This window comes from Neoarius graeffei, chromosome 23 (genome assembly GCF_027579695.1).
Source record: "Neoarius graeffei isolate fNeoGra1 chromosome 23, fNeoGra1.pri, whole genome shotgun sequence".
Lineage (NCBI taxonomy): Eukaryota > Metazoa > Chordata > Actinopteri > Siluriformes > Ariidae > Neoarius > Neoarius graeffei.
The window spans coordinates 13,058,745-13,080,272 of NC_083591.1; the positions used below are offsets into that span (position 1 = coordinate 13,058,745).

A 21,528-nucleotide genomic window follows, 5' to 3' on the forward strand; every position below is an offset into this window, starting at 1 on the left:
TTGTTTATATTTTTGGTTACCCCCAAAAGCACAAAGCATTATGGGTAATGTGAAAGTAGTCAATTTGTCATTTCTGTGTTGTGTTTTGGTCTTTAACTAGGTTTTCAATTCAGATTAAAGTGCAAGATGGAATTAGACTCACATGTGGCTTCGTTGGTGCGGCGGCTGTAGGTGCGACGAGCTCGATACCGAACCACCAGCTCTCCACTCTCCATCATGGGCTCAAATGCCTCACTAAGAACAAGAAATTTAAATACAGCAATGTATCGTTAGAAAATCCTGTTCAATCTCAAGCTTTAGCATGAAAATATTGAGTATGAAAATGTCAAATTATTTAAAAAATTGTATGAAAGGAAAGGAAAAATCTTGAATATACTCTATAAGTCCCGAGACACGTTTGATGTCCAATATATGTTGGTTTAATTTTACTAAAGCTGCATGGCTAATGTAACACCTAACGCAAATGTAATCCAAAATCTTTTTGTACATTTCATCAGCGATGTCACTCAGATTTACCGATTTGGTTTAGTGTCACTTACTGTACTCTATAAACCCAAACAAAACATCATGCTGTAATGTTGTTTTAGATAATTCTGCATTCTCTAACATTAAGTGATTCTAATCAACAAATGTTAACAAAGTTGTAAAAAAAAAGTGAATGCATGAAATGCACAACTAACACATCATTATAATGTGCTTTGACCCACTTTCTTATTTTAGTTTGATAATTCAGATCCTTAGGTCTCACCTCCAAAAGACTATAGTAGTAGAAAGTATAATAATATAGTTCCACTTTGACCTGAAATATGAACTACTTTACGCAAATATGGATTAGTTTGTGGGTGGCACGGTGGTGTAGTGGTTAGCACTGTCGCCTCACAGCAAGAAGGTCCTGGGTTTGAGCCCCGCAACCGACAAGGGCCTTTCTGTGTGGAGTTTGCATGTTCTCCCTGTGTCCACGTGGGTTTCCTCCGGGTGCTCCGGTTTCCCCCACAGTCCAAAGGCATGCAGGTTAGGTTAACTGGTGGCTTTAAATTGACCCTAGATGTGAATGGTTGTCTATGTCTATGTGTCAGCCCTGTGATGACCTGGCGACTTGTTCAGGGTGTACCCCGCCTTTCGCCCGTAGTCAGCTGGGATAGGCTCCAGCTTGCCTGCGACCCTGTAGGACAGGATAAGTGGCTGCAGATAATGGATGGAAGGATTAGTTTGTGTAGTTTAAAGGGGAACTGAAGGCAAATTTTTATTATCAAAATTCTATTTATCTCATTTTATTAAATATAGAAGTGCATTTTTGATAGCTATTTTGTCACTGCTATAGCAAGTTATGAGTGTTTGAAATATGCTATGGAATATATCAGTCCATATGTCAAAACAATGGCCGTAAACGAGATTCGTTTAGACCTGTGCGAGACATTGTAGGATGGAAGTAAAACATACAGCGGAAATCAAAGTGACCGACATCTGCCAACATTCCCTGTGTCCGAAATCACTCACTCGTTCACTACTCCCTATATAGGGAATTACTATATAGAGGACTATATAGCGAGCTCATTGGTAAAATGAAAAAACGCTTTCGGACACTAGTCTGTCGTGCTGGTACGGTATTTACGTCATTACTATCACACAATTATAATGTGCCAGATCAGGCAGCTGGTGGGTTTTCAAAATAATAAATACATGGATGCATTTTTTTTTGATAAATCCATATTATATTGAGCATATTTCCCACATTAATCAATACAAAGTACCTGCATCTTTCAGGTTTTTTTTAAATCAAGGCTGAATACTTTCTTCTTTGCTGCTGCCTTTTATTAAATCAAATTTGAGGCTTTTAATTTGATTTCTTTCAGCGCGACTGCAATGCGTGACAGGATATATTGCTTTGGTTAGTGACCATCATTGTACACTGCTTTTCGTCATGCATTGTGGGATACTTTGAGTGCACTATATAGGGTGTAAATAATCCTCACTAAGGTTTCAGACAGCACTACAAAATGGCGTCCCCACTATATAGCGCCCTATATAGTGAGTCGGGAGTGATTTCAGACACAGGGGTTGTCAAAAGACTCGCGTGCCTTCTTTCAAATGCTGATATAATCAAGCCAGAAGTTTTGTTTGTTTTGATAGCAATCAGGAAAGTTTGAAAAAAGTAGGCAGTAATCGTCATTTAAACTCGTTTTTGTGCAATATTTCATTTGGAAAACAGTTTTCAAAATGGAGGAAATGGCACCTGGCTGACGCTTCACATTTTCAAGTCTCGCACAAGTCTCGTGAAGATCGCGCGGATAAGCGACGCCTGCCGTGGACCAAACGAACTAAATTCAACATGGCTAAAAACCGAATAGGCCGATAAGTATAATATTTAATTGCAATTAGTTGCCAATACGAGTCACGATATAAGGCTACTAAAACCGAAAACGTAATCGAATAACATGTTCATTAAGAAATAAAGCAAGTTTAAAAATGACTTCAGTTCTCCTTTAACCATTTTGGCTGAAGATGTGTCATTTATTTACAGAGCTAGAGCTAAACTATTAAACAACAAACTAGTGTTATGGTACTTGAGACTGGTTTTGGTCTCAAGACCATTTTTTGAAGATCTCGGTCTTGTCTTGGAATCGACCACATTTTTACTTGATCTTGTCTCAGTCTTGGAGATAGAGACTTGGGATTTAATTTCAAAGCCTGTCAAGACCACAACTGCGGGGATTTCACTAAATTGCCTGTACATTGTCTCCCCCACCCCTTCACACCCACTGGTCTGGTCCTGGTCTTGACTCGGTCTCGCCCTGCCTTGGTCTTGACTTGATCTCAACCCCTCAAAGTCTTGGTCTTGTCTTAGTCTTGATACACTTTGGTCTTGGCCACGACTTGCTCTATAACACTACAACAAACTAAACTATAAGGGCACTGAGTACAGTGCATACCTCTGCCAAGCCACATATTTGGATTTGCATCAAAATCTAATCACTTGTTCCTTGGCTCATGGCTCTCCTTTCCTCAAAATTTACTGAAAATCTGTTAATGACTTTTTGAGTTACATTAGGAACAAACAGACAAATGGAGGCGAAAACATAACCTCCTCCAACAAAACTGATGGAGATAATCACTTTGCTGATTGATTACATTAGGCTAAGTGGAAAATCCTGGGGACATTGAATAGTGACTTTTCACTGAATCTTTACTTCAGTGCATTAGCCACGTTATTACTCACCCAAAACGTGTTTCTTTCCGTCTCAGTTTAGCCACATATATAGCCATGAGCACTGCCAAAGCTATAGCTACTGCCACGGCTATGACCACATACCACCAGTGCCAGGGTAACACTGGAGGAGTGTGGCGACCTGAGAGAAAGAGGAAAAACAGGTTGGTTTAGGAAAATAGTGCTGATCGATGAACAAAAACAACAGCAACATTTTACTTATTGCCTTGTTTGTATAGATGACTTGCAACCACATGATCAAAATGTGCTACATTATGAGCATCTGCCATGATGGTGGATATACAAAGCAACTAGGATGGCAGCCACTGAAAGCATGTCTGTAAACAATGCTGAATTTTCTCAGTATTACCACGATTTGAACGATTGAGCAAAGATAAATATGTGTGGTTTTGACCCATATTATTTTAAAAAGTCAGACTTTTCTGAAGATAAGACGCTTCTACCGACCGAGTATGAATACAGGTCATTTTGTCCAAAGCCTTTTCGTCCAATAGTTAAGACATTTTGTCCAAAGCCTTTTTCTTACGCACTATCAGTTATTTGATATTTCAGGTATTTGTTCGAAAAAAGAAGGAATTCTCAATGGAATTTGGCCGAAGCAAAACACTTTTGCAAAGCAAATGAGTGCCATAGTATGTGTGCTTCGATGCTAAAGAGCGTACTAAGGGGGGTAACCACATAGGCCCGTGCCACTTGCTGACCCTGGGATGAGTTAACTCCCTTGTCATTGCAGGCTGCTCGCTTGCATGTCTTGTTTCCGGCTGGATTATATTAAATCTTTAGGTGCCAAGCAGCGCTCTTGCAGGGGCTTCATTTGCGAATCCCAGGCCGAGGTGTGGTCCTACCAACCTGAGACTGTGCTCTTTCAAAGGGGGAGGCTTAGAGGGAGGTGCCTGTACAATGTGGCTTCACTGTGAGCTCCCCTGGCCGAGTTATTAATTTTTAAAGCCGGCTGGATCATATTAAATCTTTAGATGCCGAGCAGCGCTCTCGTGGGAGCTTTGTTTGCAAACACCGGAATACCTGAAATATAAAATAATTGATAGTGCGTATGAAAAAGGCATTGGACGAAATGGTCATTGGACAAAGTGACCTGATCCCCTCGTCTCCTCTCTGTACTAAGCCTCAAAGTTTCCTCGCCCTCTGTCTGAATCACGGACGGAATTCTAAAAAATCAGAATGTGCGATGGTCATGAGTATTGTTGTGACCACAAACATATACAGCACAAAGAACACTTAAAGTAGTGGAAAAACAAAGAGAGATGCGCATGCGTGACTATGTTTTGTATGGAATGTTGCTTGTCCCATATTTGTATATCCACCAACATGGCCGACATCTGGGTTTCGATTTTGCTTTGACGTCACTTGCAAGTCAAGAATACAGCCTGTATACAACTGTACAAAGTCAACTGTAGGGTGTGTTTCTTTTTTTAATACAGATCTTTAAGATGCCATTTGTCTTTGATTAAATTAAGTCCATTTTAAAGGAGGAGTTTGTTATTCCTTCGAGACCCCTGCTGCCTGTGAGACGAATTGCAATAAATAAGCTTCCCCATGTTCTTCAACTGACCCAGTCAGAAGTCCGTCCATCAATCCATTATCTGTAGCCGCTTATCCTGTTCTACAGGGTTGCTGGAGCCTATCCCAGCTGACTATGGGCAAGACGTGGGGTACACCCTGGACAAGTTGCCAGGTCATTGCAGAGCTGACACAGAGACAAACAACCATTCACACTCACGGTCAATTTAGAGCCACCAATTAACCTAACCTGCATGTCTTTGGGGGAAACTGGAGCACCCAGAGGAAACCCACACAAACTCCATACAGAAAGGCCCTCGCCAGCCTCAAACCCAGGACCTTCTTGCTGTGAAGCAACAATGCTAACCACTACACCACCGTGCCACCGCCAGTCAGAAGTCTGAAATTGGAATTGCATTCCATGACCTGAATTTGTATCCAAGCTTTCAATTCGGATTTCATATTCAAACTTTTATTGTCGATTTCAAATTCAGTTCTTCAGAATCAGAGTCGGCGGCACGGTGGTGTAGTGGTTAGCACTGTCGCCTCACAGCAAGAAGGTCCGGGTTCAAGCCCCATGCCTGGCGAGGGCCTTTCTGTGCGGAGTTTGCATGTTCTCCCCGTGTCCGCGTGGGTTTCCTCCGGGTGCTCCGGTTTCCCCCACAGTCCAAAGACATGCGGGTTAGGTTAACTGGTGGCTCTAAATTGACTGTAGGTGTGAATGGTTGTCTGTGTCTATGTGTCAGCCCTGTGATGACCTGGCGACTTGTCCAGGGTGTACCCCGCCTTTCGCCAGTAGTCAGCTGGGATAGGCTCCAGCTTGCCTGTGACCCTGTAGAACAGGATAAAGCGGCTAGAGATAATGAGATGAGAATCAGAGTCAAATTTTCAGTTTCAAGACGCGACATCCAGGGAATTAGGAAACGCAAGCGAGCACAGAACTGATTTCAAGCAGTGAGCCAAAAACACTATGTTTTGGAAATTGCTTGAAACTCAGATCTCAGTTGCACGTCATTCCAATTTCTCTCTTTGCTGTAAGTTCAGTTGGAGGAGAATTATGAATTGGAGCCTGTGTATTTTTGACAACACTTATTCTTTGGAGGCCGAGGTGGAGATAAAGTAGCAGACGGGAACTATTAAGCGTAGTCACTTAATGACGCGGGAACACAGATACACCTCATAGTTTCAGGAGCACCAGTATGTCACATAATATGCCGGTGCCGCCCTAGAGTATTATATGTGGGCCATTAGGGCAATGGACAGACTGGAAAACATTTGTGTGTTGTGAATGATATTTTCTCATACATGACCTCAGAGCATGGCCGTACTTTACTACAGGGTGTGTACCCTCTATTTAATATGTTTAGCTCATACTGTTACTCCTTTCTTACATTCTCTCCTCACGAAAATCTCTCTCTGTCCACCCTGTCCCTCTCCCTCCTCTCTCTTTTCATCTCATAGACAGTCTTGGACTAAGCGAAATAGAGTTGTAACATGGTGCTAAATATTTCTGACTTGCCCTCCTTCTACACTCTCCCCCTTCCTTTGCATATTTTTACTCCATTCTTGTTTTGTGTCTTGCTTCCTCTTGGAACATTCCACAGAAAAGAAACCAGCAAGAAAGGAGAAGGAAGTATAAAACATTAGGAACATGAAAGTGCATGAGATCACTTCCGTGTGTGTGTGTGTGTGTGTGTGTGTGTGTCCACTCACTTGCTGACAATGCGTTTTTAATGTCTGTAAGCGAGAAAGAAAAATGTTATTAAACTTATAATCTATCATTGTCGTTATTCTGAATTTAAATTGAAATTTTGCTCCAATGCCTCTTTCATTCTTTCAACCATTCTCTCACTCCATGTCTCGCACCTGTAGGGACAAGAGACAATGTCTGTACTGGCGTCCATGGGCCGTATCCTGCCCCCGTGTAGGCACACAGCCTGAAGGTGATGTTTGATAAGGGGACTGACATGTTAACAGACAGCTCCGTTACCATTCCTATGTCCAACACGACCTGGAGGAGAGAGAGGACAGGACAGAACAGAACTTCAGGACATTCAAGTATTAAAATGCCCAGACCTGATTGTGCCAGGTCTGGTTTGTACATTGTATTAATAATACTGGAATAAATTTCTCTTATGATGGTTCAAATGTCAAAAATGGATGCCATGTAAGAAAGTAAAACTGGAACATATACTAGAACTGAGTTGTTTTATAGGATCAAAAGTAAATGATAAAAGCCAGTGAACATGGAGTATGGGACAATCTGGACCTTCCGTTATTTTTGCATACATGTTTTGCATGTGTTTATCTCCTTTCTTGCACAATAAGTACAAAATGGGGAAGCCATAGCCTAATGGTTCAAGAAGCAGCTTTGGGACCAAAAAGTTGCCGGTTTGAGTCCCTGGAACAACAGGAATGGCTGAAGTGCCCTTGAGCAAGGCATCTAAACACCATTGTGTTTAGATGTTTGTGACACAAACAATAATTAAAATGAAAAAACAGAAGGGCGGCACGGTGGTGTAGTGGTTAGCGCTGTCGCCTCACAGCAAGAAGGTCCGGGTTCGAGCCTTTCTGTGCGGAGTTTGCATGTTTTCCCCGTGTCCGCGTGGGTTTCCTCCGGGTGCTCCGGTTTCCCCCACAGTCCAAAGACATGCAGGTTAGGTTAACTGGTGACTCTAAATTGACCGTAGGTGTGAATGTGAGTGTGAATGGTTGTCTGTGTCTATGTGTCAGCCCTGTGATGACCTGGCAACTTGTCCAAGGTGTACCCTGCCTTTCGCCCGTAGTCAGCTGGGATAGGCTCCAGCTTGCCTGCGACCCTGTAGAACAGGATAAAGTGGCTGGAGATAATGAGATGAGATGAGAAAAAACAGAAATTTGGAGTGTGCATAAGTATTCACCCCCTTTCATACGAAACCCCTAAATAAGAGCTGGTCCAACCAGTTCACTTCATAAGTCACATAATTAGTTGATTAAGAAGAAACCTTTATTTGTCACATGCACACTTCAAGCAAAGTGAAATTCATCCTCTGCATTTAACCCATCTGAAGCAGTGAACACACACCCAGAGCAGTGGGCAGCCACACCAGAGCACCTGGGGAGCAGTCAGGGGTTAGGTACCTTGCTCAAGGGCACCTCAGCCCAAGGCTGCCCCACATCAACCTAACCTGCATGTCTTTGGATTGTGGAGGAAACCCATGCAGACACAGGGAGAACATGCAAACTCCACACAGAAAAGCCCTCGCCAGCCGCTGGGTTCGAACCCAGAACCGTCTTGCTGTGAGGCGACTGTGCTAACCACTGCACCACCGTGCCGCCGGTGTGCAATCAAAGTGTCACATGATCTGTCACATGATGTCTGTATAAATCAACCTGTTCTGGAAGGACCCTGACTCTGCAACACTACTAAGCAAGCAGCATGAAAACCAAGGAGCCTCCAAACAGGTCAGAGACAAAGTTGTGGAGAAGTGTAGCTCAGGGTTGGGTTATAAAAAAAATCCCAAACTTTGAATATCCCAGGGAGCACCATTAAATCTATTATAGCAAAATGGAAAGAACATGGCACCACTACAAACCTGACAAGAGAAGGCCGCCCACCAAAACTCACAGACCAGGCAAGGAGAGTGTTAATCAGAGATGCAACAAAAATACCAACGATAACGCTGAGGGAGCTGCAAAGATCCACAGTGGAGATGGGAGTATCTGTCCATAGGACCACTGTAAGCTGTACACTCCACAGAGCGGGGCTTTATGGAAGAGCGTCCAGAAAAAAGTAATTGCTTAAAAAATCATGTTTGGACAGCATGTGGCCCAACAGCATGTGGCAGATTTCCTAAACACATGGAAAAAGATTCTCTGGTCAAATGAGACAAAAATGGAACTTTTTGGCCATCATGGGAAATGCCATGTGTGGCGCAAACCCAACACCCTGAGAACAGCATCCCTACAGTGAAGCATGGTGGTGGCAGCATCATGCTGTGGGGATGTTTTTCATCTGCAGGGACAGGAAAGCTGGTCAGGACTGAAGGAAAGATGCATGGCACTAAATACAGGGCAATTCTGGAGGAAAACCTGTTTGAGTCAGCCAGAGGTTTGAGACTGGGATGAAGGTTCACGTTCCAGCAGGACAATGAGCCTAAACATACTGTTAAAGCTACACTCGAATGGTTTAAAGGGAAACATTTAAATGTCTTGGAATGGCCTAGTCAAAGCCCAGACCTCAATCTAATTGAGAATCTGTGGCATAACTTGAAGATTGCTGTACACCAACACAACCCATCTAACTTGAAGGAGTTGGAGCAGTTTTGCCTTGAGGAATGGGCAAAATCCCAGTGGCTAGATGTGCTAAGCTAATAGAGACATACCCCAAGAGACTTGCAGCTGTAATTGCAGCAAAAGGTGGCTCTATAAAGTATTGACTTGGGGGGAGATACCTATGTACACTCCAGATTTCTGTTTTTTTCATCTTAATTATTGTTTGTGTCACAGTAGAAAAAAAATGTACCTTTAAAGTGGTAGGCATGTTGTGTAAATCAAACGGTGCTAACCTCCCCCCAAAAAATCCATTTTTATTCCAGCTTGTAATGCAACAAAACAGGACAAACACCAAAGGGGATGAATACTGTTGCAAGGCACTGTACCGGTAAATGTCTGTAACGTAATGTAATGAAATAAAGCACTTATGGTGTAGTGTGCTGTTCTAGAAAAATAATCAACTACCTGGGAGTAACTCTATGGAGCAGATTTACTCTTACCATACCACACAAAGTTGATTATATTCCAATAACAGCACTCCCATGAGGTGTTTTATTCCTTTTATACCACAGCAATTTGTCAGTGATGAACATTTTTTAAATTAAACAATGACGTTTTATCCATTTACAGTTATGTTGTGGGATGTCATGAAACAAGTTCCTTATAAGCAACACACTGCAAAGAATTATTTGACAGGATTAGAAGTAGATCACGAAATGTAAGGAATGCAGTGGTTCCCAGAGGTTCCCAGAATGGAGTTTAACACACACTATCCATGTCATTTCTGAGATTAATTTTTTTGCACTCATAGGAAACTTAGTCATCAACATAAGATCTAGATGAAAACTGTGATGAATTTGCAGGGTAAACGTGTATGTCTGTGTGTTTACCTGTTCTGTATTAGCTGTTCTGTACTCGATCCTGTAGCCCTGTAGCTCTCCATTAATCTCGCCTTCAGGTTCGGCCCAGCTGATCAGAAACTCTGTCCCGTTCAGCATAGTAGTGATGTTCACTGGTGCACTGTCTGGAACTAAAAACACACACACACACACACATGCACATTAAGTACAGTCATAACAATAACTGACACACAGAAATTACTTTAGTGTATGTTACATGTGGGGCGGCGTGGTGGTGTAGTGGTTAGTGCTGTTGCCTCACAACAAGAAGGTCCGGGTTCGAGCCCCATGGCCGGCGAGGGCCTTTCTGTGTGGAGTTTGCATGTTCTCCCCGTGTCCGCGTGGGTTCCCTCCGGGTGCTCCGGTTTCCCCCACAGTCCAAAGACATGCAGGTTAGGTTAACTGGTGACTCTAAATTGACCGTAGGTGTGAATGGTTGTCTGTGTCTATGTGTCAGTCCTGTGATGACCTGACGACTTGTCCAGGGTGTACCCCGCCTCTCGCCCGTAGTCAGCTGGGATAGGCTCCAGCTTGCCTGTGACCCTGTAGAACAGGATAAAGCGGCTTGAAATAATGAGATATTACATATGTTTTTGTGCTTCCTAGCAATGGAATTAATATCAGAGTCCCATTCCTGACTCAGGATTCAGCTGAATATCAAATATTTGTACAAAGGGAAACATAAGTTATTGTTATTTTCCCTTCAGTATATTATGTCCTTATTTGGACATCATCTCATTATCTAAAAATGTTATGTCATTATTTTAACCGAATGCCTTATGATTAGACCTTAATAACCTTTTTACCAATAATTCAACATATATCTTTGTCACATGAATTCCATTAAAGCAAGTCTGACTTACTTCCTCTCTGAGAAACAGCATATAGAATAAAAATTATAAGCTATTATACTGAATAATCTGAATGATTGGAGAGTGTTAAATGTTAAGTTGAAATAATGAGATAACATATCAAAACTATGGGCAGCACGGTGGTGTAGTGGTTAGCACTGTCGCCTCAGAGCAAGAAGGTTCTGGGTTTGAGCCCAGTGGTCGACAGGGGCCTTTCTGTGTGGAGTTTGCATGTTCTCCCCGTGTCTGTGTGGGTTTCCTCCGGGTGCTCCGGTTTCTCCCGCAGTTCAAAGACATGCAGGTTAGGTTAATTGGTGGCTCTAAATTGACCATGAGTGTGAATGGTTGTTTGTCTCTATGTGTCAGCCCTGCAATGACCTGGAAACTTGTCCAGGGTGTACCCCACCTCTCGCCCATAGTCAGCTGGGATAGGCTCCAGCTTGCCTGCGACCCTGTTCAGGATAAGTGGTTATGGATGATGGATGGATATCAAAACTATGAAATAACTAAATATCAGGTTTCATTTATGACTAGCTAATTTGAAAGTAAAAAATAATGACAGGATATCTTGATGTAACAAGTTATTATTAAGTCGAAATAATGTGGTATTAAGTTAAAATAACACCATGATATCTTGAAGTAGCAAGTTATTAGGTAAAAGAAGAGACATAAACTCAAAATAGCATGATATCTTGAAACAAGTTATTAGTCAAAATAATGAGATATTAAATTAAAATAACATAATAACTTGTTTTTTTCAAGATAGTAAGTCGAAATAATGAGATATTAAGTAAATAAATAACAACATGATACCTTGGAATCACAAGGTATTAGTAAACAAAAATGAGATATTAAGTCAAAATAACAATAATATCTTGAAGTAACAAGTTATTAAGTCAAAATAACAATTTCTTGGATTAACAAGTCAATATAATGAAATATTAAGTCAAACAACAATATCTTGGTATAACAAGTTATTAAGTCAACATAATAAGCTATTAATTTAAAATTATGTTATTTTGAAATAAGTTATTTTGTCAAAATAATGAGATATCAAATTAAAACAACAATGTACTATAATAATAACTTGTTATTCCAAGATATTGTTGTTATTTTGACTTAATATCTAATTATTTTGACTTAATAACTTGTTTTTCCAAGATATCATGTATGTTTGGCAAGAGAAGAAGCCCATTTTGGTCCATTTTGGTCATTTGTAGCTGTTTACCAGATTTCATCCAGCAGGTTTTCCCAAACCACAACATATTTAATACACAAACCTGATCTACAAAGTGCCCCAATGGTATCAGGTAGTTTTACCTAATTAATTTACCAATGAGTGCAGATACAAGGCAGGGCACCTGCCATGGTAACTAAATGTGTTTGGTTAAAGAAAAACCCGGCTTAATAACTTGTTATTCCAAGATATTATGTTGTTATTTTTAACTTAATGTCTTATTATTTCAACTTCTGTCTGTTGCCATAGTCGAGGGTCGGTGATCCAGGAAGCTATCAACTAGCTTCCATGAATTCTCTTGGGTGACTGTAGCACACCAGAGGGACCCAAACCCTCATCTGGTGGCAGGTACACATACACACCTATGAGCAATTTAGAGTAGCCAACCAACCTAATCCACGTGTCTTTGGACTGTGGGGGAAACCAGAGCACCCGGAGGAAACCCCCGCAGACACAGGGAGAACATGCAAACTCCACACGGAAAGGCTTGGCCACTGGGCTTGAACCCAGAACCTTCTTGCTGTGAGGCGACAGTGCTAACCGCTACACCACCGTGCTGCCCTATTTCAACTTAGTGACTTATGTACTTTTCGAACATCATGAATGTCAGGCTTTGATTGAGTTGTTGTTTATGAGGCTGTGGTTCATCAATCAGGTCAATATTTACCTCAGGAAATGCCACATGTACTGTCACTTCAGAGGATCATTGCGCGCACTCTTATATTGCTAGTGTTAATGTTTGACAGCTCTATATATATTCGTTCACAACCCTTGTCCAATTCTGCTGCTGCCTTGTACACAGTAGTTAGCTGTTTTCTCTACTTTTCCTCACCTGCTGTAATGAACTCTTGCTGACTGATATTAGTATAAATAATAGCACATAAAGTAGAAGTCATTTTGCAGAATTTGAGATGTACTGTAAAAACCAGTACAAATGGATTTGTCTTGGTTGTAATCTGCTATTTTAACACTGAGTAACAGCCAAGTCAGATTTTGCATTGTTTTGACACCCACAAGATGTGCTTTCCAGCTGTTTGTGTGCTTGTCCCAGCTGTGAGGATGCGGTGACAAGGAATTCAGAGAATGTAGCTTTGTTGGATAAAAGAAGTCAGTGGTAAAAGAAAAAATGTCTAACTGAGGGCATTAGGTTGATTGAGAGAAAAGTCATCCCACACCCACCCACACACACACACAAGGCCCTGTCTCTCTGTCTCATCTCCCCTCCCCCCACCTCCTCTTTATTTTTCCATTTTGTACCCTGTCCCTTTTCTCTCCCACTCCCTCCGTCTCCGCTCCAGAGCACAAGGAGAAAAACTCACGCTGGCAGCCAGAAAGGCCAGGATCGGGTAAGGGGAAAACAACAGCAACAACAACAATGTATAACAGTCTAGAAATATTAAAGTGTATATATGTGTGTGTGTGTGTGTGTGTGTAGCCACAAACTTGTTCAGTGAAGTAACATTTTCTTTCCTTCTTCCCACTTAAAACATACAGCGGGTTTCGTTTCCTTGTTTTATACATCGCCTACAGGAACACACTCTCCCATGTCACACTGCTCGGGCTGTTCTGAACGTGGCTGCGTTCTGATGATGCTATCAGGCAGCGTTTTGTGCTTGATTGTTTCCACATGTGGATCTGGCTGAATGCTAACCAAACAACTGGTGTGTTTTGGAGCCAAAATCTCTTAAACTTTCATTCCGTAAGGTTAACTCACACATGCACCCTTTCTGTCTATCCGAACACACCCAAGTTTCCTGTTTTTGAGGATAAGCCAAAATAAAAAAACAACAACCAAAAAACAAGTGACTAATCTGACTAATAAAAGGGCATAAGTAAACATGGAGGGGGGGAAATAAGCAGGAAAATAGAATAACTGAGTAATCACAGAAGCTATGAACCTCTCACATACAAAAATTAAAAACTGTCCAGGTTACAGTCAAAGACTACTGACAGATCTTTACTGGGATTAATGTGTGTGAGTCATATTTTCTTTCGCCAAGCATTTGCATAAAACGTGGCACAGCTCAATGGAAAAGCAATTCCCTAAACTGAATCGTCGATGTGTACACGGTCCATATTAGTCAGAATTGAGGACAAAAAAACCCTCTAACAGCAGCCATCTGTGATTTCCATCCTGGACTGAGAGACCTGGCTCCAAACACGTTACAGCTCACCGTTAGCACACCGCTAAATAGTTACAGGCTGCTGAGGCTTTAAATGAGTCAAAGCTTTCCCATCAAGCCCTACGCCGCATCCGCGCCTTGCACTTTACAAGGCCAGAACCTTGTTTTTAGCCTCCCTGCAATTAGTCACCAATTAGCGTTGTTTGTTGTTTGTAGCCGCAGTCGTTTTAAAAGAAAAGTTAAACGGCTCACATGCAGATGTGCTTTAAATATTCCTTTGGTCAAGTGATTAAAGCTAAAACAACACTGTTGCTAGGCAACTCAGAAACACAGACATTTGTAATGAATAATTAAGGAATAAAATGCAATGTGGTGTGGATAGCTCATTACCTTCCTACACAATCACACCCTGGAGTGTTTATTCCCCTTATACCACAATAATTTGGCAATAATTACAACGTTTAATTTAATAAACAACATACCAAATGTTTTATCCATTTTTAGCTACACTACCGTTCAAAAATTTGGGGTCACTTTGAAAGTTCCTTATTTTTGAAAGAAAAGCACTGTTCTTTTCAATGAAGATCACTTTAAACTAATCAGAAATCCACTCTATACATTGCTAATGTGGTAAATGACTATTCTAGCTGCAAATGTCTGGTTTTTGGTGCAATATCTCCATAGGTGTATAGAGGCCCATTTCCAGCAACTCTCACTCCAGTGTTCTAATGGTACAATGTGTTTGCTCATTGCCTCAGAAGGCTAATGGATGATTAGAAAACCCTTGTACAATCATGTTAGCACAGCTGAAAACAGTTTAGCTCTTTAGAGAAGCTATAAAACTGACCTTCCTTTGAGCAGATTGAGTTTCTGGAGCATCACATTTGTGGGGTCGATTAAATGCTCAAAATGGCCAGAAAAATGTCTTGACTATATTTTCTATTCATTTTACAACTTATGGTGGTAAATAAAAGTGTGACTTTTCATGGAAAACACAAAATTGTCTGGGTGACCCCAAACTTTTGAACGGTAGTGTACATGCAACGTTATGGAAAGTCCTTCTATACAAAACAAACTCCTGTTGCCAATTATGTTCTCGCTTTTGGACTTCTTTTTGTCTCTTATCTTGCTTTATCGCTTGTCACATTACCAAGAAATCGTAAAGCATAAAACTCCTCTGTTGTTGTGAAGACTCTGCTGAGGTGGAAAACCTACTGACATCAGAGACTCCTTCCATTTATGTTAACAAAACACCTCATGATAGAAAACACCACCATATCAAATAATATTTTCTTCTTTGTTAAATAATAGCCTTTTTATGTGTGCTGTTATAGAAAATTCATCAACACCTTCTGACCAATCAGAATCAAGAACTCAGAATCAACCGAGATACACTCACCGGCCACTTTAATAGGAACTTGTTCTTGATTCTAGACTGCGAGTTAGCCTAGTGGTTAGCATGTCTGCCTCTCGACCGGGAGACTGCAAGCTCTACTCGCAGTCAGGTCATACCAAAGACCATTATAAAAATGGCACCTACGGGTACTACCATCTGGCAAGGCATACTGCAATACAGATGCGAGCAGGGAAGTCAAACTCTGGTGGTTACTAGAGGACTAGCTCCCACACTGTAACCCTAGCTGTATAGGCAAGAGGCCAAGGGCTATCAAAACAGAGACTGGTGCCACACCTATATGCCTTAAAGAGTTGGTTAGTACTGGGACAGGAGACTGCCTGGGAAGACCAGATTCTGGCATGAGAGGGACTTTGACTTTTTTTCTTGATTCTAAGGTGGGGTTTACATTAGACCGTATCAGCGGATCATCAGATTAACGTTTTTAAAACGATTAGTGTGCACACAGCAACACCAATACACAATTCGCGTGCACACAGCAACACCAATACACGGATACGCTCGGCTCCGCAGGCATCCTGCGCTCCAAATCACTCCGCCCTGAACAGCGAGTGCCCTCTGGAGGGTGCGCACTCCGGCCCTGCGCAGCTCACAGAGCGCGCGAGTGAAGCACACGAGCAATGATTCGGGACTGAGCTGCTGTGTGTGTGATCCCAGCGCATATCACTTACCACTTGCAAGTGGAAGGATGGCAAGCCTAAAGACAATCATAACTACACAATGGGCAGTATTTGCATCAGTATTTGCAGTATTTTCATACTTTTATACTCTTTAATGAAAGGTGATACAAGGCGGAAGTCCGCGCCATTTTTCAGCAGTCGTGTCACATGACCAACGCCAGCGAATCAGGAAGGTGGATGTCACAGTGACGTTGTCCAATGACGACGCCAGCTAGAGCTCAGCACAGCGTATCTGCGTATCCGCGTATTCTCAATGTTTACACAGCACCGGACCAGACACGATCTAGATTGAATACGTGGACCCTGGCGGATTCCCGTTTCCCGGCTTTTCCAGGCGTTTTAATGTAAACGGACAGTGCATCCGCGAAGAAAACGAGACAGATACGGTCTAATGTAAACTTGGCCAAAGATTCCTATTCTTGGCTGGCAGGGGTGGAACCCAATGTGCTTTTCTGCTGTTGCATGCTGAGATGCTTTTCTGCTCACCACGGTTGTAAAGAGTTGCTATGAGTTACTATATCCTTCCTGGCAGCTCGAACCAATCTGGCCATTTTCCTCTGACCTCTCTTATCAACAAGATGTTTCCACCCACAGAACTGTCCCTCACGCAACTCAGTGTTTTTTGTTTTTCGCACCATTCTGTGTAAACTCTAGAGACTGTTGTGTGTGAAAATCCCAGGAGATCAGCAGTTTCTGAAATACTCAAACCAGTCCATCTGGCTCAAACCAACACCCACGCCACAGTGAAAGTCACACTTTGAGATCACAATTTTTCCCATTCTGATGTTTGAAGTGAACATTAATTGAAGCTCTTGATTTGTATCTTCATGATTTTTATCTGCATTGTGCTGCTGTCAAGGAATTGGCTAATTAGAGAACTGCATAAGACAGCGGGTGGATAATAAAGTGGCCGGTGAGTGTAGAAATGTCAGAAATCTCCTTCAGTTGAGTTGGTAAAGTATGAAGAAAAGACTTCATATGATTGAAAATACCTGGAATTAACAGAGGTTAATAATTTAGCTAGTACAAATAATGTAAAGGCAGAGTGAAAATGTCAAAAAATATGAACATTTTCCTTATATGGGTTGATAAAGTACTAAAAAAAAAAGATATCATATGACTAAAATGACACTGCGTTTACACTTAGGATCGACCGCTACATGAATTTGATAGATAAACATGGATAAAAACAGCAGTATTGCATCATAATGTATAATAAAACTGATGACATTTAAATGACATGACAAGAAATCGCATTTTAATTTCAGGAATCAAAATGAATGAAGTCTGTTATATATGATATGCAAGCATTTTCTTAATTCTCACACACACACACACACACACACACACACACACACACACACACACACACACACACACACTCATCCCTAGAGCCAAGCTGGCTCTGGGAAACAAGCAAAGAACATGTTGTTTTTACTCCCTCCTCCACATTTTCCTGCTCCCTCTCCATCTTTTTCCCTTTTCCCACACTTCATGCCTGTGCTTCATCCTTTTCTTATTCGGGTGCACAGAAATTCCGGGTCATCCAGGGTCAGGAGAGAGGGACCCCGGGAGCAATGAGGATGAAAGGAAGGAACGAGAGAAAGAAAGGATATGGGCAGCTTGCTGGGGAACGCAGGAAATGCATTCCTGACCAGAATTTGAAGGATTTTTTGCGAACGGCTAGGCGCCACAATGAATGGGGGGGCAAAACCGGGATTAGGGTTATAATCTGATCATGCTGCAGCAACTGACATGGTGTACTGAACACGTGACATACCCCTGTTGTTCAACACACACCTCACACACTCCCAGGGAAAAGATACACCATCCATATTGGCTATGGCCAAGAGTATCACAGGTTCAGCATGACAAGAGTAAAACACACACATGGAATAATGAGTCTGCTTGTATTTGTACCTCATTCTCTCTCACCTCCATCCATCCTGCCCTTTCCTCTGAATAACTTTCTGTTTTTATTTTGATCCTGCCACACAATTTCCATCTTTTTTCCTCTTCATCTTTCGCAGCAGTTTTCATAAGCGACAAATCCCATCACTTTTTGCTTACGCATCAGTTTCATAGATAAACACATCCTTAACCCATCTTTTTTCACTTCTCCTACAGTGGTGATATTGTGCATGAAGGAACGTCATGATTTGGATGAGCTTAGACGCTAGTAGGAAACTTGCTTAATGCTTAACATCTTAGCCTTGTGTGGATTTTACGAGATGACTGTAACATTTTACTCCAGCACTACACTATTGTTTATGGCAAAGATTTTATTGATGGCCTTTTAAGGAATGTACCCGTTTCCTCCTCCTCTTTCTCTCTTTTCCCCCCACACTCCATCATCCATTAGTTGGTGTGGAAAAACCCGGCTGAGGTTCAAATCTAAACGCAGTCTTACCACACAGACACCATGGAGCCACACTTGCCATTTCAGGACATTTCGGAAAGAACCGCGTTCTCATCTTCACACACATGCACATCTTTACTTATATCATTGGTAATCCTCTTCTTCTCACCCCTCCCTGCTTGGTCTACCCTCTTTTCTGGCAGTTTACATTTGAAACTGTGTCTTATAGTGGGAGGGAGAGACAGATGAACGTCCTGCACCTACTCTTTATAAACATCACATCACTCATCTACCCTGGGCACAGAAATAGCAGTATGTGAGCTCAATCATAACCACCTTTTCTAGCTTCCTTAGCTCTAAACACTGCAGTCGTTATTTCTCCACACTGACACACCCAGTTACCGGTAACACTTCTGATGAATCCTGAGGTCTGAAATTGCACTTCTGGCTTGTGAATACTACAAGCAGTGTTATGAAAGGAATAAAATTCTCTCTTAAAGTCAATAAGATACATAAATCAGCTTGTCATGTTATTTCCTGTAGTGGAATATATATATGTTATTTACCAGCTGGGAGGCCCGTATCGTGAAATACCGTGACCTAGGTCTTGAAAGTACTGACCGAGGCCCTCTGGGCCAAGGTCAGTATTCAAGGCCGAGGTCACGGTATTTCATCATACGGACCGACCTTAAGCTGGTAAATAATATATTAATTTTTTTCTTTACCATATTCTAACAGAAAACAAGAGCGCCCGAAAGGGAAAACTGAGCCAAGCCGAAATTTTGAATCCTCATTCATGGCTGTAATGCAAATTGCTTCCTCCTCGGTACACAAGTGCACTTCCATGGCAGGAAAACAACTACATTTCGCCGCCTATGTAGTCCCCTATTTAAACAAATAGGAGTCATTCAGGATTCAGCTATGTTTTTGCTTGGTGTTAGCAAATTACAGTTTTTAGCTTTCTCCTGAAATGTTTTAGTTTATTTCTTTTTCCTCAGGGTAGTAAAACTCACTTTCTCTGTGAACACTGTCGTTATCACTATCCATGATGTAAAATTAATGCTATTTTCCTGAGAAATGCTGGCAAAAATTGATAAGATTTTTGATAATCTTATAAATAAATCTTATAAAAAAAAGATAAATGTTGACAAAAAATGCTACTATGTTTGTTGTTGTTATGAATGAGCAAGTCGCCAAAGGTCCATAACCGGGGTCTGTAACTGGGGTCCGTACCGTAGGATACGGACCCGCTTGCCAGCCAATCAGAGTGCAGGAATTGGACCGCGAAAAAAAAAATTAACAGTTATTCCATGAAATCGAGTCGTACATGAGCTGATAGCTGACGAGTCGCGTAGCACTGAGTTGACTAAGCCATGTACGATGAGATTGAGTGGAATAACTGTTTTATTCTATCCACCAGAGGTGGACAGTAACGAAGTGCATTTACTTGAGTACTGTACTTAAGTACACTTTTTGAGTATCTGTACTTTACTTGAGTATTAATTTTTTTGGCAACTTATGACTTTAACTTCACTACATTTGAAAGGCAAATATAGTACTTTTTACTCCACTACATTTCTATCCAGGTCCTCGTTACTCGTTACTATGAAGTGGCTTTGAAAATAGATGTTGTTTCCTTTTCTTTTCTAAAGCGTGATTGAAGTGATCCCAGGTGACACTGAGACAGCCTATCAGTAATCACTAGGGTCACGTCACGTCCGTAGACTGTATAAAACCAAGATCAATTATTTCTCAACAGCATTATTTGAACATGATCAGTTGAAGGCAGAATGGGAGGAGGCGGCTCTTCTGGAGAATGCACGCACCCATGACCCATGAACCCATGTTTCGGTTTTCTGAAAAGATTAAAGATTCGTTTCATTTTAAATGTTCGCTTTGTTTGTCAAAAATGAACCACATCATGGCCTACAAAAACTCGCCGTCCAACCTGTGGAAGCATATTGAGGTATGTAAATGTTTTATTCCAAAAGAAAGCTTGCAACGAGCGAGCGATAACATAGCTATGCAGTCTGGTTAGTCAAATGACTTTCTATGGATTTGCCCACCAAGTTGCCATAGCCTTGTCCACGGCTAACATTTACACATAGCTAGTTAACTTGGACACTGTTAGTTAGCATGTAAAAATGGAGTTACACTAACATGAATAATGTTAACTTATCTGAAGTCCTTTCAGAAATATGTTTCAGCATAATCTTGCTAAATAAACAGAATGTAGACATCATTCTTTTCTAGTAATGTTAACTACCCAATATGATTTTGAGTTTGAAAAGAATTTGTTAGCGTGTCAGATGGAGCTTCACTGACTAGCTAGCTTAATGTTAAACCACCATGGTGGCACAGCATGTGTTCATTTTGTGAATTCACATGTCTGTCTTTGGTAAGGACATTAGGTTTTGTAAGTGTTCTGACAATAATACAGCAATGTGTTGACAGAAAATGTACTTTTAATACTTAAGTATTTTTAAAAGCAAGTACTTCAGTACTTTAACTTAAGTAAAAATTTGACTGGACAACTTTCACCTGTGCCATGCAGTGACCTGGCGACTTGTCCAGGGTGTACCCCGCCTTTCGCCCATAGTCAGCTGGGATAGGCTCCAGCTTGCCTGCTACCCTGTAGAACAGGATAAAGCGGCTAGAGATAATGAGAATGAGATGAGCTTTCACTTGTATCAGAGTAACATTTGACAAGTGGGATCTGTACTTTGACTTAAGTAATGAAGTTGGGTACTTTGTCCACCTCTGCTATCCACATTTACTGGATTTTGAGAAACAGAGCATTTTTATTTTTTGCAAATTCGATAAATAAAAACTTTATACAAAACGTCCAAGAAAATAATTTCCGCTTAGAATGTAAATAAACCGGCGAAATGACAGGAACAGTTTGTGAAAAATGCTATGATAATAATTCTTTAAAAATAAAAAAGCTATATTCTTACCATCAAATAA

General features: G+C 41.3%; 1 protein-coding gene across 1 annotated transcript in view; it reads right to left on the reverse strand.

Annotated features, from left to right (window-relative positions):
• Nucleotides 1–21,528, reverse strand: part of LOC132871543 (tyrosine-protein kinase receptor UFO) — a 70,722-nt gene that overhangs the window by 15,828 nt on the left and 33,366 nt on the right. The window contains exons 8-12 of the mRNA XM_060905788.1: nt 9,889–10,028; nt 6,611–6,755; nt 6,458–6,481; nt 3,218–3,347; nt 143–234 (exon numbers count right to left, since the gene is read on the reverse strand). Coding sequence (XP_060761771.1) covers nt 143–234; nt 3,218–3,347; nt 6,458–6,481; nt 6,611–6,755; nt 9,889–10,028 — 531 coding nt within the window. The remainder of the gene's footprint in view (nt 1–142; nt 235–3,217; nt 3,348–6,457; nt 6,482–6,610; nt 6,756–9,888; nt 10,029–21,528) is intronic.